General features: G+C 39.0%; 1 protein-coding gene across 4 annotated transcripts in view; it reads right to left on the bottom strand.

Moving 5' to 3' along the window:
• Positions 1-2653: 2653 nt before the first annotated feature.
• LOC108686055 overlaps positions 2654-12162 on the bottom strand; it is a 25394-nt gene continuing 15885 nt past the window's right edge. For all 4 annotated transcript variants that reach the window (XM_018191117.1, XM_018191115.1, XM_018191114.1 and 1 more), the window contains exons 2-8: positions 10642-11138; positions 7571-10397; positions 7172-7292; positions 4984-7065; positions 4367-4553; positions 4045-4293; positions 2654-3952 (exon numbers count right to left, since the gene is read on the bottom strand). In XM_018191117.1, coding sequence (XP_018046606.1) covers positions 3395-3952; positions 4045-4293; positions 4367-4553; positions 4984-7065; positions 7172-7292; positions 7571-10397; positions 10642-11121 — 6504 coding nt within the window. In that variant the 5' untranslated portion in view covers positions 11122-11138 and the 3' untranslated portion in view covers positions 2654-3394. The remainder of the gene's footprint in view (positions 3953-4044; positions 4294-4366; positions 4554-4983; positions 7066-7171; positions 7293-7570; positions 10398-10641; positions 11139-12162) is intronic.

Genomic DNA, 12162 nt, shown 5'->3' on the forward strand with positions numbered 1-12162 from the left:
GCTCGTGAAAAATTGCACAGTCGAATCTATTCCGAAATGGGAAGATAATGATAGAATATTATCAATCGTTCAGTACGAAAAACTGATCGATTTTTATTTCAAAATAGAAGAAACACCGACAGCACATTTAGACATGAAAATTATTGTTAATCATATGTATTGTACCCGATAATCGCTTTTCCATAATTTAAACTGTGCGTACGTCTAACAATCATAATTAGAATTGTTCTTCTAAGTGATCTCCTTAAATTATACGAGCGATGTATGTATCTATACGTATATATCTATGATCAAACGCATCTCATTATATTTTTCAGCTAGTTATTTAAAAAAGTTCATGAATTTATCGCTTCATCATCATAGCAGCTCTCTCGTTTTACAACAAAATTCAATGTTTGAAATAAAAATAACTGTCAAAAGACCATTTCAATCCGAAATTACCCAAGCAGAACAAGTCACAATAATGTCATTTTAACGTTAAAATCGAAATCCTAAAGATGTTCTCAGAACATCTCTTGAATAAAGATAGTAGAAATAAGTGATTTTTAATAATTTTGGAGCTATTTTGATGTCACTATGACATCATTTAAATTTGTTCGAGTTGCTTGAAATCCTTAAAAATCTCGATTTAACTTACACTTGATTCTTTTTTTAGAAATAGAAAAAGATAAAAAGTGAGTTAAAACAAAATTAAAGTTAAACTATATATTGGTAAAAGCGGGCATTATAGGGACGTGCTTTCAGGACGCTCGTTAGCGCTCGAAGATTTGAATCGCGGCCACCTTCAGTGTGCATTCGCGCCGCGTCCGTTATGGCCGTAAGTCCCGCGAGCGCGAAGTTTCCCGCGTATAATCGCGTCTTCGGCGATGGACGGGGTACACAAATCATCCACTTATCATTCGCAGTTACGAACGCGCACTTCCGAGGCTGCTCGAAGTGTCTATCATCGCCGCGGGCATAGCACAAAGACCCGGTGAGTAAACCTAACTTGTACTGCGTTATATTTGGATTTCAAATGATGAGAGACGCATGGTTGTTCACCGTCTCCCGATTAATATATCGGGAATACGGCAAATCTGATATGTATTTTACGACACGCTCGCTACATGCACGCCGGGAAAATATACCGAAGTGATATACTTCTACGGACGACGTTTCGAAAATATATATGTGTATGTATATATCGCAATATGAATCTACAATTTGGAAAAAGTACATTCCTTCGAAATCACATATAAGTACGCATGCAAATAGCCGAGAGAAAGAGAAAGAGTATATAATATGTATATATGTAGATGTGCGTTACACGTATATAATTTTGGAAAATATCGCGTTTTCGCGCGTGGAAGAATCGTCATCCGAGAAAAAATGTTTCATATATGTATATAATTATATATAATTATATAAAAAATGACATTTGATATACAATTATATATAAATGATATATAATTATATATATATATATATAAAACATTTTTTCCCGGGCATTTCCGAAATCGACTTCGAAAAGCGTATCGTTTCTCTCAACAAATCCTGTCAAACGCAAATTGTGTTGGCTTGGCATTTCGGGGTGCGTGTACATAACACGCTGTGTACACATCCTGGAAGCTCATACGTAGTTAACGCGGTTACGGTTGGAGTCGACAAAATTACAGACAGTAGATATATATCCAAAAAAATGCTATGTTAGACTACGCTACACTGATATCATTTAGTGTGAACATCACTCGGACCTCATTGTATACCTGGGCGGTCGTCTCGTTCTACGTTTATCGTATTATTCTTTTTATCCTGGCTCAAGCACACACCTATTAGGTACAAACCGTGATAACCGGAGTCTGATTATGCGGAATAGGAAAGACATTCTCGTGCTTGAGTGAGATATTAAAACTGCGCGTAGAATAGATAGACAGTTAATTATGAGATACAGTAGCTGTCGCTTGTGGAAGGTGTATAGGCCTCTTCAAGTTGCTCACTGCAGTTGTATTAGGGCCACCAACAAGAAATCATGTGAAGCTATTTTTCGTGTAAAAATTAATTTTTTTGAAGGCTTTTACTTGTTTGATAAAAAATGTAGATTGTGATAAAAGACATTTCAATAATGCGAGAAAAATTCATATGATTTTTTTCGTCTTGGACAATTTTTCGCTGTGGATAATTCAAAAGAACTGCAGCGAGAAAACAGGAGGCATAATTATATCTTAAACAGAATCAGTGAATCGGTCCCTCAGACCATAACAAATATTGCTCAATTGAGATTTAAAAAATAACTAGTAATATCAAAATACCGAAGTAATTAATTATTCAACAATGTTTGAGATAAAATCAAACTTATTAAGACGCTTATCACTTGATTCTTGTTTATAAGAAAATCTTTTAAGACAAACTAAAGAATCTACTATGTGAATTAAAAATGCTTAAATTTACAAGTAATCTGAGCAACCGACACAGCTTCTTGATTTTTTTCTTAAAACTATTATAGAAACTAACATAATTTCTCGTTATATTTTACATAAATATATACAAACACATTTTCTCTTATGTCAACAATAATTCTCATAATTGTTATACTCTAATATTGAACAAATATACATATATACACATATATGTATATACATATATATATGTATTTATATGCATATATGTAGGTGTGTATAAGTTTTATATACCAATTTAAAGTATAATATTAATTTGTAATATTAGAATACTCTTCAACATGTCGAAAGTAACGCATTTGTGCTTTAAATATAGAATCACATATCAGTCCATTGCACCTCATTTACTACGAGAAACACTATCGTGTATATAAATATTATAATCATATCAGATACTCGAATTACATTTCTTTTCTTCTGCGTTCACTTTATGCGTTATATTACTTTATGCTAATTTCGAAAGAAAAGGTTTAAAAGCTTTTAAAGAGGACTAATACAAGTCAAATTATATCTGTTTATAATATAAACAGGCAATATTAGAAATGATGTGATAAAAGAAACATGCTTGAGATTGCCGTCGTCAATGAACTTAATATATGTGTATTTCATTACATACATATTCACGCGATAATATATTCCAGGTTCATATTTTTTATGTTAGTCCTCAGAAATTTGCGAAATATTTCAACAAAGTAAAATTACTTTACATTTGCATGCAGCTTTTTAAGAATGCTTTGTTTAAATTTTTGCAACATTAATTTTCAAGAAACGTTTTTTCAAATGTAAACATCATTAATAGTAACCTATTGAAATAGTTTTTTAAGACGACCGAGACTTTTTCATTAGGATATCTCTGTGATGCATTCCATATATGATACATTATTATAACCACGATTTCTCTAAGTAGTATGGCAAACACCATTCGAAAAATTCTTTTAGCACGCTATATTGTTTTGGCACTATGTATCCTCTATCCTTTGTCTTTTGTGATCTTCCTTCACTACGGATTCCTCCATAATTCTTTTTTGAGTATTCTCTTTTTCCCTACCTTTACCCGCACTTCTATCTCCATGAATATTTGTACTAGAATCCGTCCCAATATTATGTTCAACAAAACAGTGTACCTGTAACTCATTTACAGTACGCATAGATACGGGGCAAACTTGGCACTTGTACGATAAACTGTCCTCCGATCTTGCGTCTTCCGAAACGACTACCGGAATTGATCGCTGCTCTTTAACAGAATAATCACGTCTATGCTGATTGAACTGAGGACTGCGAAGGCGAACGTCGTTAATGGCTTTCGGTTTCTCGGGGACGATTGACATGTGATATGGTCGAGAAATGTCTGCGTCCGTTGTCACTTTCACGTATGTTGCATGAAGTGCGTGCTGCGGTATAGGCTCACCCTCATCTGATGAAGTCTCACTGCCACTCACGACCGGTCCGGGCAGAGTTTCCGAATCCCACTGCACGATTTTCGCCGGATCCTTTTCGCCTAATCTTTGAGCCAATATCTGTCAAGGATAAAAAAGTTCATTTTATCGTGATGTTTTTTTCTTTGTTAAATTTAAAAACCACGTGTAATTATGATTTCATTACTACGAACCTGCAGACTATTAAGACTATTATCACAGTCTGTAGTATCGATATCATTTAAATTGATGCCAGATCTTTCCATCTCTGCATATGTTCCAAACGGCAGTTTGCCCAAGCATTCTAATTTCATGATATGCATCTTGCTGCGAAGATGCTTGGCCAAATGTCCATGTATTCTGAATGCTACCTTACAATCTGTACACTTGAAAGGTCTGGGATTGCTAGTAGTCGCTGCACCAAACGTAGAAGTCATACTGACCTAATAATACAATAACATTCATGCTAAAAGATATAACGTTGCTCGATGGAAATAAAGTTGATTCGTCGTTTACCTTATTGTGATGGGAAACGGATCTTTCATGTTTCGTCAAGTGGCCTTTAGTCCGGAAGGAAACTGCACAGTTTTCGCATTTGTATGGCCGCTCAAAATAATGAATGTTGAGGTGCAACCGTAATTGACTAGGCTTACTGAACACCTTATTACAAATCCCACATACACTCCTACCATCTTCTGTGACACTGTAATCATATTTCATAATTTAAACTTTTACAATTAAAATTATTTTGATAATTTTAACGAAGAAAATTTAAATATTATTATAATATATATTATATACAGTTCGTGACATTTCGAGTTGTGACATTGAGAGTATTTATGAATACAAATACGAGCAGCAATAGCGTACGAAACTCTTGAGTTAAAACATAGTTAAATGCATACGTATCCGGTAAATATTTAGTTGATTTTCTCAAAAACAAAGCATTATATGGAAAAATTTTATTCTACATTTTCAGCTTATTTTTTTATGTATTACTCTATGTCGCGTTAGAGATATATATTAAATTAGTATTAGTACTTTAATGTATTTCTAAAGCAACATCAAATAATATTATTTACATTATGCATCAAACAAATAGTAAGAGAAAATAATTGAAAATATTTTCCTACCTGACATAGTTAGGCGCGGGTCCACTCGATGGTTGTAGAAATTCCGCTTGCGGTTTCGCGTTTACTGTATTTGGTGAAGGCGATTGAAAATCTGACCCACCGACGACTATCTTTCCGACTACCGCGTGTTTCATGCTATCTAATGCATTTTGTTTAATCATGTCTGCAGTGTGTTTCGTATCATAATAAAGAATTCGTACTTTTTGAGGTGACGTGCTTCTCGCGTCTACGTTCTGCAACTTGGATGGTTCGTGTATAGGCTGTAATATTTCATAATTGGCACGTGGATCTTGCGTATGCGTTCTGTATTCCGCGAGAGCTCTCATATCACGGCTTGGCGGTCTATTATCTGGATTTGCTTGCCGGATTTCCATGTTTGCCGATGGCATAAGCTCCTGAATAACTTGCATATCGTGAACGAACGACGGTTTGTACTCACGGCTAGGCGGTCTCATCTCTTGTCCGCGTATCTTGTACTCCTGTTGACTCGGTAGCCTCAATTCCTGATTCTGTGTTCTGTACTCTTGACTGGGCGTTCTGATCTCTCTACTAGGCGGCCTTAGATCGAGATTTCGTGGACTATGATTCTGCATTCGAATATCATTAGTCGCGATTCTCATCTCGTGATTAGCAGATCTTACTTCGTGACCAACAGGATGGCATTCCCTAGGTCTTTCCATTTCACTCACCATCTTCATCGCGTTGAACATGGAATTTCTGTCAATGTCGTTGTTCATATGTTGCATCAATTGTGGTCGGTTATTCGGGACGTCCATATTTAAAGATTTCGGTGAATGACAATCAATACTGGATGTGTTGCGAACAGGTACTATAGAACAGTTCGGTCTCTCGATCGAATTATTCCTGGTCATTGCTAGGCCATACTCAATACTTGGTCTTGTGCTAGCAGGACCATTAGTTAGACCAAGCTCAAAATTTTCACGATCAGAAACGATACGATTAGTCTGTTCTTTATTCTTGTGAATAGCCTCGTAATCGAATGTTCGTCTTTCCATTGCCATATTGTTCTGATAAATCTTCTCCCTAATTTCCATCTTAATGTCGTCACTAGTATGCTTTGTCATTGGTTTAATCCTAGTTTCCGTAACGGTATGCTGCATCTTACTAGGATCGGTATACGTCACCGTTGGAATACCGTTGGAATCTATGTGCCTGGATCTATTTTGATCCTGATGACGTAGGTAAATATCTCTTTCTTGTATCTGCTTATTGTCCTTGGTATTTCCCACACGATACTGCTGCTTAATTTTGCTGTCCATCACATGTCTCTCCGTGAGGTAGGCCTGCAACATGTGGCCCTCCGCATCCGGTTTCCATTCTCTACCCTGTATAGGCAGCCGTTCCATCGTCTGGACTATCGTCTGCAATAAGACCGGCTCCGAAACGGGTGTCAGAATGTCCGCGTGTCTAACTCTTCGCGGGACCGGCGAGGGCAACACCTGAGTGGTCTGCTTCGTCGTGAGATCCATGGGCTGCGACAGCTGATGACGTGACTCCGTGACTTCAGTGATTTCCTCAATCTCAAAGTCAGAATCATCTTTCTTTGACGATTGGATGACACTGATCCTCGTTTCTTCTGTCGTTTGATTAGTATTTCGGTTTGATGGGAAGTAATAACGATGCGATAATTCATTTTGGATCAAAGTTGTTTCTTGCGTGGTGACACTTTGACTGATGGTAGACGTAACCGCGGTAGTGGACGCGATGGTCACCGTGGAAGTCGTTGGTAAAGTTAGCGTGTATGGATACGTTGTGGGTCTACCAGAAGGCAACAAGCCCGGCAATCTATTCGACGTGTTACGTTGTGAAAGACTGAGTAGACTTTGTGCTGCTTCTTGCTCCTCGCTGCCTGATTCCTCGCTTTCTTCTCCGTCACTTTCTTCCTCCTCCTCTGAGGATTCTTCCGTGTTACCGCCACCAGCAGCTAATCGCGCGATAGCCTCCTTGTCGATATTTTCGTCGCAGACAGTTGTAGGAACTGGTACTACGCCCAATTCCACACACTTTTTGTAGTGAGCCTTGGACTTCATATGTTTCGTGAGATTACCCTTTGTTTTGAAACTGTTGCAAAAAAATTATGATTCCGTAGATAAATTATCAATGTTATAAATAAAGTTAGAAATATAAATGATTATTCTTGCTGTAATATTTGAGAACATCAACTTACCTAAAGGTACAATGCTTGCAAGTATACGGTCTAACATCCGTATGTGTTCTGATATGTTTCTTCAACATAGATGGTTTTTTACAACGAATACCACATTCTTCGCAGACATAACGTCCTCGTCCTTAAATAATATATGAAATAATTGAAGATTTATTTTTACAATATTAGTTTATAGCTGTGAAGCTATAAATCTTATTAATAAAAATTGAAATAACTTAGATTAATTAATAATTAAATTAGATAGATAGAAATATAAATTAAATTATATTTCATTATAAAATAAAATAAAATAAAATAATATTTTAATTTTAGAATAAGAAAATTTGGCGTTAAGCAAATTTGGAGATTGTACAAATTTTTGTTTTATTTTGAAAAATGTAACATTTAAACATTCCTCACCTCTTCCGCGCACATAGGTGTAATCTTCATTACTCTCAAAACCTCCATCAAATATCTTCACCCTTTTCGTCTTCTCCTGCATGTCACTCTCCAATCCGCTGTCCGGACTGGTGGGAGTGGTTGGTCTTTGCGAAGAGTGTGTTAAAATAGCCTCTTGTTTCTTCCAAGCGGTCGTGTAATTGAGAGGTCTATGTCGAGAGTCGTAATGTGCCATATCCACATCTGGTGGTGCCTCCTTGCATATCTTCCAATTGGAGTACATCGACAGACCGTGCTGCTGTGTAACATACATTGGCTGCGGTCGATTCAAGGTACAATAAAACACCCTGGTGGAACACTTAAGACCTAGATATGTGTAAGCATGCCCATTTAGATATAGTTGTCCATACGACTTCTTGGGTCGCGGAGTCTCCGGACTGATGAGAGGAAGCGTATTCGCTGTAGGCGTGATCCCGTGATGCTTCTTCGGCGTAAACGTGCCGGGTTTCAACGGCAGAGATGTGGGTCTCAAAAACTTATTAGCATTAATTGTTTCTTTAACGACGTCGCCGCTCTTCGGCGATTTGGCCTCGGATTGTTTGTCCTTAACAATTAATTCTACGGAAGTTTTCGTTGGCACTTCTGTTTTGGAAGAATCTAAATTTACAAGTATTACCGATGACGCATTGTCGGCCTTTATCTTAGCGCCGTTGAATGCGCCGTATCCATCCGCGACTTTAATCCATCCACGTGTATCCGAAGAGACACTATTTTTTAATCGACCGTTCTCGTGAACAGGTAGGTCTAACTTAGAGATTGCAGTATACGTATCTATCGGGAGTGCTCTGCCAGCATCAACTTCACTGACACCCCAATTCGATGATCTCTTTTTGTTTTCCGAAATAGTCTTGGGCGAGTATCTCATCTTGTTATAAGAGTTCGAAGAAATTGTGGGATCCACGCCATTTGGATAACTAAAAGTCTTGTCCAACTTTGGACTCTTGTCGTATGTAAAATCCTTCCTCTCTCGCGGACTCTCTATACTCCTGTACTTTACGGCCGTATTATTTTTGATATGACGATCGAGCTCTGCTTTGCCGGTCTCTCCACCGGTGAGAGTTGACGGCATCCTCGTGCGATACTTGTCTGTCGAAGTTTCGACCTTGACGTTAGGAACTTTGGGACTGGTCAAGCCGCTCTTCAGACCATCGCCATTAGGTATCTTAAAACTGATCTTCATCGACTCCTTCGCCGGACTAGCCAAATCCAGAGGCTGATCTAGCAAGGAAGGAACGTGTCCCGACAACGGACTGGGCATACCAGGCACCGTACTGGACTGTACCTTCACTGAACTAGCCAGGTCAAGTGGCTGAGGTATCATATGTAGGCCCGGTAAGCCCGGTATCACTTTATAACCGGCTTCGCCAGCCGTTATACTCGGAGATATGTCTATAGTCGGCGTACCGGTCAAAGTATGTGGTCCGGGCATACCAGGTACATAAGGTATCACCTTTCCGCCATGGAGGATACTTGTAATACCAGCTTGCGGCAAAGTCAACGGATTGTAGGCAGTGATGCTCGTCAGCGGGTTGAGGTGCGACTCCAAGTAGTCATAACAGGACATAGTAGGCGCTATATTCGGGGTTGATATGTTTGGTATAATGGGCGCCAATATCTTCGGTGCGTTGGGCAGAGATATGGAGGAATTGGACGTGCTAGCCGATGTTTCCGGCGGTTTATGCATCATGGTACCACCAGAATGAAGTCCTGATTTCACTACTATCGATGCCGTCTCCGAGTTCATGCATTTGCTATTGACAACGTGCTCGTTCGTGGGCGAATTTGTTTGTCGTGGCTCGATTCTCATCGTTTTTGTTACTTCGCCCGTATTGTCGAGGATCCTCACTTCACCACCAAACATCTGCAGCGAGTTTGGACGCGGATACTTGCTAAGCTCCTCCAGCGATCTTAAACTAGTCGGCACAGTTTCCGTTCTTTGCTTCTTGGCAGGTGGAGCATACGCGTCGACTAGTCTGGTGTTACCTAGTAGAGGACCCGGCGAGGGTAATGGTTGCAAGGTGCTATAATAATCAGCAGATTTTACATCGAAATCAGAATCTCGTTTTTCTAAGTCCGCATGATAATCGGTTCCTTTTCGAGAATTGTCAATACCTTTGCAGTAATATCTGCGGTGAGCCTCTAAATTGTCTATGCTAGTATAGGGGATGTTACAAGTGGGACAGACAAAATTTTCTACGGCAGTCTCCATTACTGGTCCGTTCATAGAACCGCGAGTTTTTAAAAGGAGATCCTTGATGATTGAGCTATCCGGAAGCTCATCTTTCGCTTCCTGAGTACAACTATCGCTGTAACAACGCTTTCTGTTGTTCAAGGTCTCCTCCGCGGAAGACAAGTTTAACGGCTGCTGTTCAAATGACTGTTTTGTCTCGACTAGGCTCTGTTGGCGATGTATTAGTTTGTGCAGACATGGATCCACTGCGTCGACGATTGCCTGATTGTCTGTAATAATCTTGTCGATATGCTCCTGTAATTGCTCCGCCTTAGGTTTAACAGAATTGGAAGTGGAAGTATTTGTGGAGGAAGACAAGCAGGAACTGTTAGAAGAATTGGGCGATAAGGAAGACGTTTCTGTGTCACTGTTCACGCACTGCAATGCTGTTCGGGCTTGAAACTTTGGCTTGTAGATCTTGCCGGTTTTCACGGTCTTTACTACAGCAGTGGATACTGTCGTCGTTGCAGTTGTGGGCGTCGAAGCTGGCGGCGGCGGTGGTGTACCAGTACCATTACTGGCGCTATCCGACAGACTTATGTCGGAATCCTCGGATACCTGCGAAAAAAATGTTATAGATTGCCGCATGTTAATTAAACATCAAAACTTATAATAAGTGTTGAATTGCTTAATGAGTGAACTAAATGATATTTATTTAACATAAGAAAGTTGCAAATGTCTTATTAAAGATTAAATGTCTGTACTAATCGGCAACTACATTATTAATTCTTTTATGTAATATTAAGATTTTATCAAAGGCCGTTAAATTATTTAGATTTTATTAATTTAATCAATAGAGTACCTTCTCTCCTTTCTCCATCTTGTGTGCATGAGAGCGCGACCTACAGTGCTTGTACAGATTTGATTTGGTCTTGAAGGAAATTCCGCATGGCACGCACGGATACGGTCGTTCGTTTGTGTGCGCTCTGATGTGCTTTTGAAGGACACTCGGCTTGGTCCACGTCATCGGGCAGAAAGGACACGCGTAGCTGCCGCTCTTTCGAGACTCAGCGGTGGGCTCGACTCCCCCTGTCGACTCCGACGAAGGTTCGAGTTTGTTGCCGAGTTCCTTCGATAACTCCTTGCCGTCCTTATTGTCGTCCTTTCGCTTTGGTGCCTCGTCAGAAATGACGTTGTTTGCCGTGCCCTCCTCAACGACTTTCGGCGCAACTTCAGTCGTCGCCATCTTCTTGAATTTCTTGTGTAGGTACTTTGGCTCGCCATCGTTGTTGTTGTTGTTGTTATTGTTGTTATTATTATTGGTCAGCTGTGGGTCTGTCATCGCCACAGTATGGGTCTCTGCAAACAGTACAACATCAGGTATTATTAATCACTGCCGACTGCCAAAGTTGGAAGAAAAAGAAAAGGCGAGATTATGCGCGGCGAACGGGTGGGTTCTCAGGTGACTCAGATGCGAGAATGAATGTCGTCGTACACGATGTTCCGTGTTGAGAGGGGAGGGTGATTCACGAAGGATTCTCAATATTCTGCGCGAATCGTTGAGACTATTCCATGAAGAGAACGCGCATGGCGATTAATCTGATTTTAATTGTTGATTATCTCTATTATGACAGGATGCTATAGTGTGACTGTTGACGTTGGGAAAAAACAAGCGTAAAAAGCCCCGAGGTAATAGACATTGAGTAAATTTTTGATTATGTGCAAAGTAATCTTACGTAACGACACTAATAATGCATCGAATTTACGATGACGACGGAATCGTTTGTGTGACACGCGTGCGACGACTATCGTACATAAGGAAAATGTTCGAGGTCGCGCCAAGTAAAGTATCACGATGACGCCGATTGGAAAATTCTAGTCCATTCTGTGTCAATTGCCTTATGACGTTTCCATAAATACAAAAGCGTTAATGCACTCTTGGTGAGATGAGAAAATACTGACAGTCGTTTGGTATGCGTTATGTTATTCCACCGATTACGTAGCATCAACAATTACGTGACGCACAAAAGTTGTAAAAATTAATTTACTACGGATAATTGCGTCGAATCACAACTGAAACATCAAATGTAATAAAACGTTAAAGTTACATAAAAAATGTTACTTATCTCGATTTTTATCGAGATATCGTTATCATATCCGTAATTGCACAAAATTGTATACATATGTATGTAAAAAATATAATATATAGGATATATTTATATTCGATGATGCATTCTATTGTCCATGACAGCGCATTTAGTTTCGTATTAATTAATTTTGTCGTATAAGATAAAAATATAAAATTTTTGTTCAGATTATATGTATATCAAGGAACAGTACAAAAATATAACAAATACACATATATTTATTTTATATATATATA

This window comes from Atta colombica, unplaced genomic scaffold (genome assembly GCF_001594045.1).
Source record: "Atta colombica isolate Treedump-2 unplaced genomic scaffold, Acol1.0 scaffold163, whole genome shotgun sequence".
Classification (NCBI taxonomy): Eukaryota; Metazoa; Arthropoda; class Insecta; order Hymenoptera; family Formicidae; genus Atta; species Atta colombica.